This window comes from Limulus polyphemus, unplaced genomic scaffold, assembly GCF_000517525.1.
Source record: "Limulus polyphemus unplaced genomic scaffold, Limulus_polyphemus-2.1.2 Scaffold5160, whole genome shotgun sequence".
NCBI classification, from domain to species: Eukaryota; Metazoa; Arthropoda; class Merostomata; order Xiphosura; family Limulidae; genus Limulus; species Limulus polyphemus.
Window position 1 is genome coordinate 70,210 of NW_013670770.1, and position 1,321 is coordinate 71,530.

The 1,321-nt window shown below is 32.9% G+C and overlaps 1 protein-coding gene across 1 annotated transcript in view; it reads right to left on the reverse strand.

The window, feature by feature from the left end:
* The window catches only part of LOC106472209 (kelch-like protein 17), a 37,439-nt gene extending 37,107 nt beyond the window's left edge, over positions 1-332 (reverse strand). Inside the window, exon 1 of the mRNA XM_022400810.1 lies at positions 73-332. Coding sequence (XP_022256518.1) covers positions 73-146 — 74 coding nt within the window. The 5' untranslated portion in view covers positions 147-332. The remainder of the gene's footprint in view (positions 1-72) is intronic.
* Positions 333-1,321: the final 989 nt, after the last annotated feature.

Sequence of the window (1,321 nt, forward strand, 5' to 3'; positions counted from 1 at the left end):
AAATTTTATGTGCAATCTGAACTTTTTTTCCATAAGAGCAATTTAGGAGAGCGTAGAGTTCGTATTTCTTACCTCTGTAGTCGCAGTTCAACGCAAAGTCCCTCTTTCCTTGCACTGTACTCATAAAAGAGCAAAATGGAGCACATATTTCTGCACACTGTAGTCGCAACTAAGCACCCCTTTTTCTAGACACAGTAGTCACAATTTAACGTAAAGAAAAGCCCGTTTTTGTAGACACTGTATTTGAAATTTTGTGTAAACTGGGGCCCTTTTTATTGGGAACTACAGTCGCATTTTAGTTCATAGAAGAGCCCCTTCTTCTGACCAGTGTAGATTTCCCGCGCAATATAATACAAAATATTTTCATGTTATTCAGGAAATATAAACCAATTTTAAGTATGGAATTTCAAAAGTGCATTTTGTAGAAAGATAGATTATGCAGAAGTTTTAACATATATAAAAAAATGTTCAAATTTCGCCTGTAAAAAATGAAGTTGGTTCATCCGAATTGTTTATTTCACATTACAGGGTTGTAGTGATCTAAAATATATTTATTACCATATGGTGACGTACCAATCGTGTTGTTACAAACTTTATTGCATCTGGGAGACTCAGATCTTTATTGTGTGAAATATACAGTTTTACTGAAACACTTATACCTGTTGAATTTTATTCGTGTAATACAATAAAACAACTATAATTGTATCCAACAGGTTTGAATTGTTTATGCACCCAAAGTTTAAATGAAAAATCTTGGCATATTTTTCGTACGTTTTCTAATCGATAATGCAAAGTTACGTTACTATAATCTAATCTATATAAAAACCGATGTCTGTCACGTCACGCTTGATTTTTCGCTAACTTTAGACCCGTGTACTAGATCTTTCTAGGAGAAAAAAATATTAAATTGTGATTAACAGACATAGTACATCATAACAAAAATTAATAACATCTATCATGCATCAACGTTACACCTCTACCTATTCAATCCACTTTCATTATTCTTTTTTTTTTCATTAGTTGTTGTCTCACTAACGTGAGACTTCAAAAATTCGCCTATAGGCTCATTGTAATGTTCCCCTCCACGGTAATCTTTAGTAAAAGGCGAAAGATTAATACGAATTGAAGGGAAACCTGAGCATTAACCTAACCTTGCCCCAAGTCATCTACTTATATAATCACTTGAAAATAGTTTCGTCGGTGTTCAAAACATTTGGCATCGTTATTTGATTTTCTCCTTTATCGTCTCTAAAATATATTGCCTTTGATAAATTAGGCAATTTTCATTACATGGGTTTCTAAATAAAAGGTCGGGTTTCAT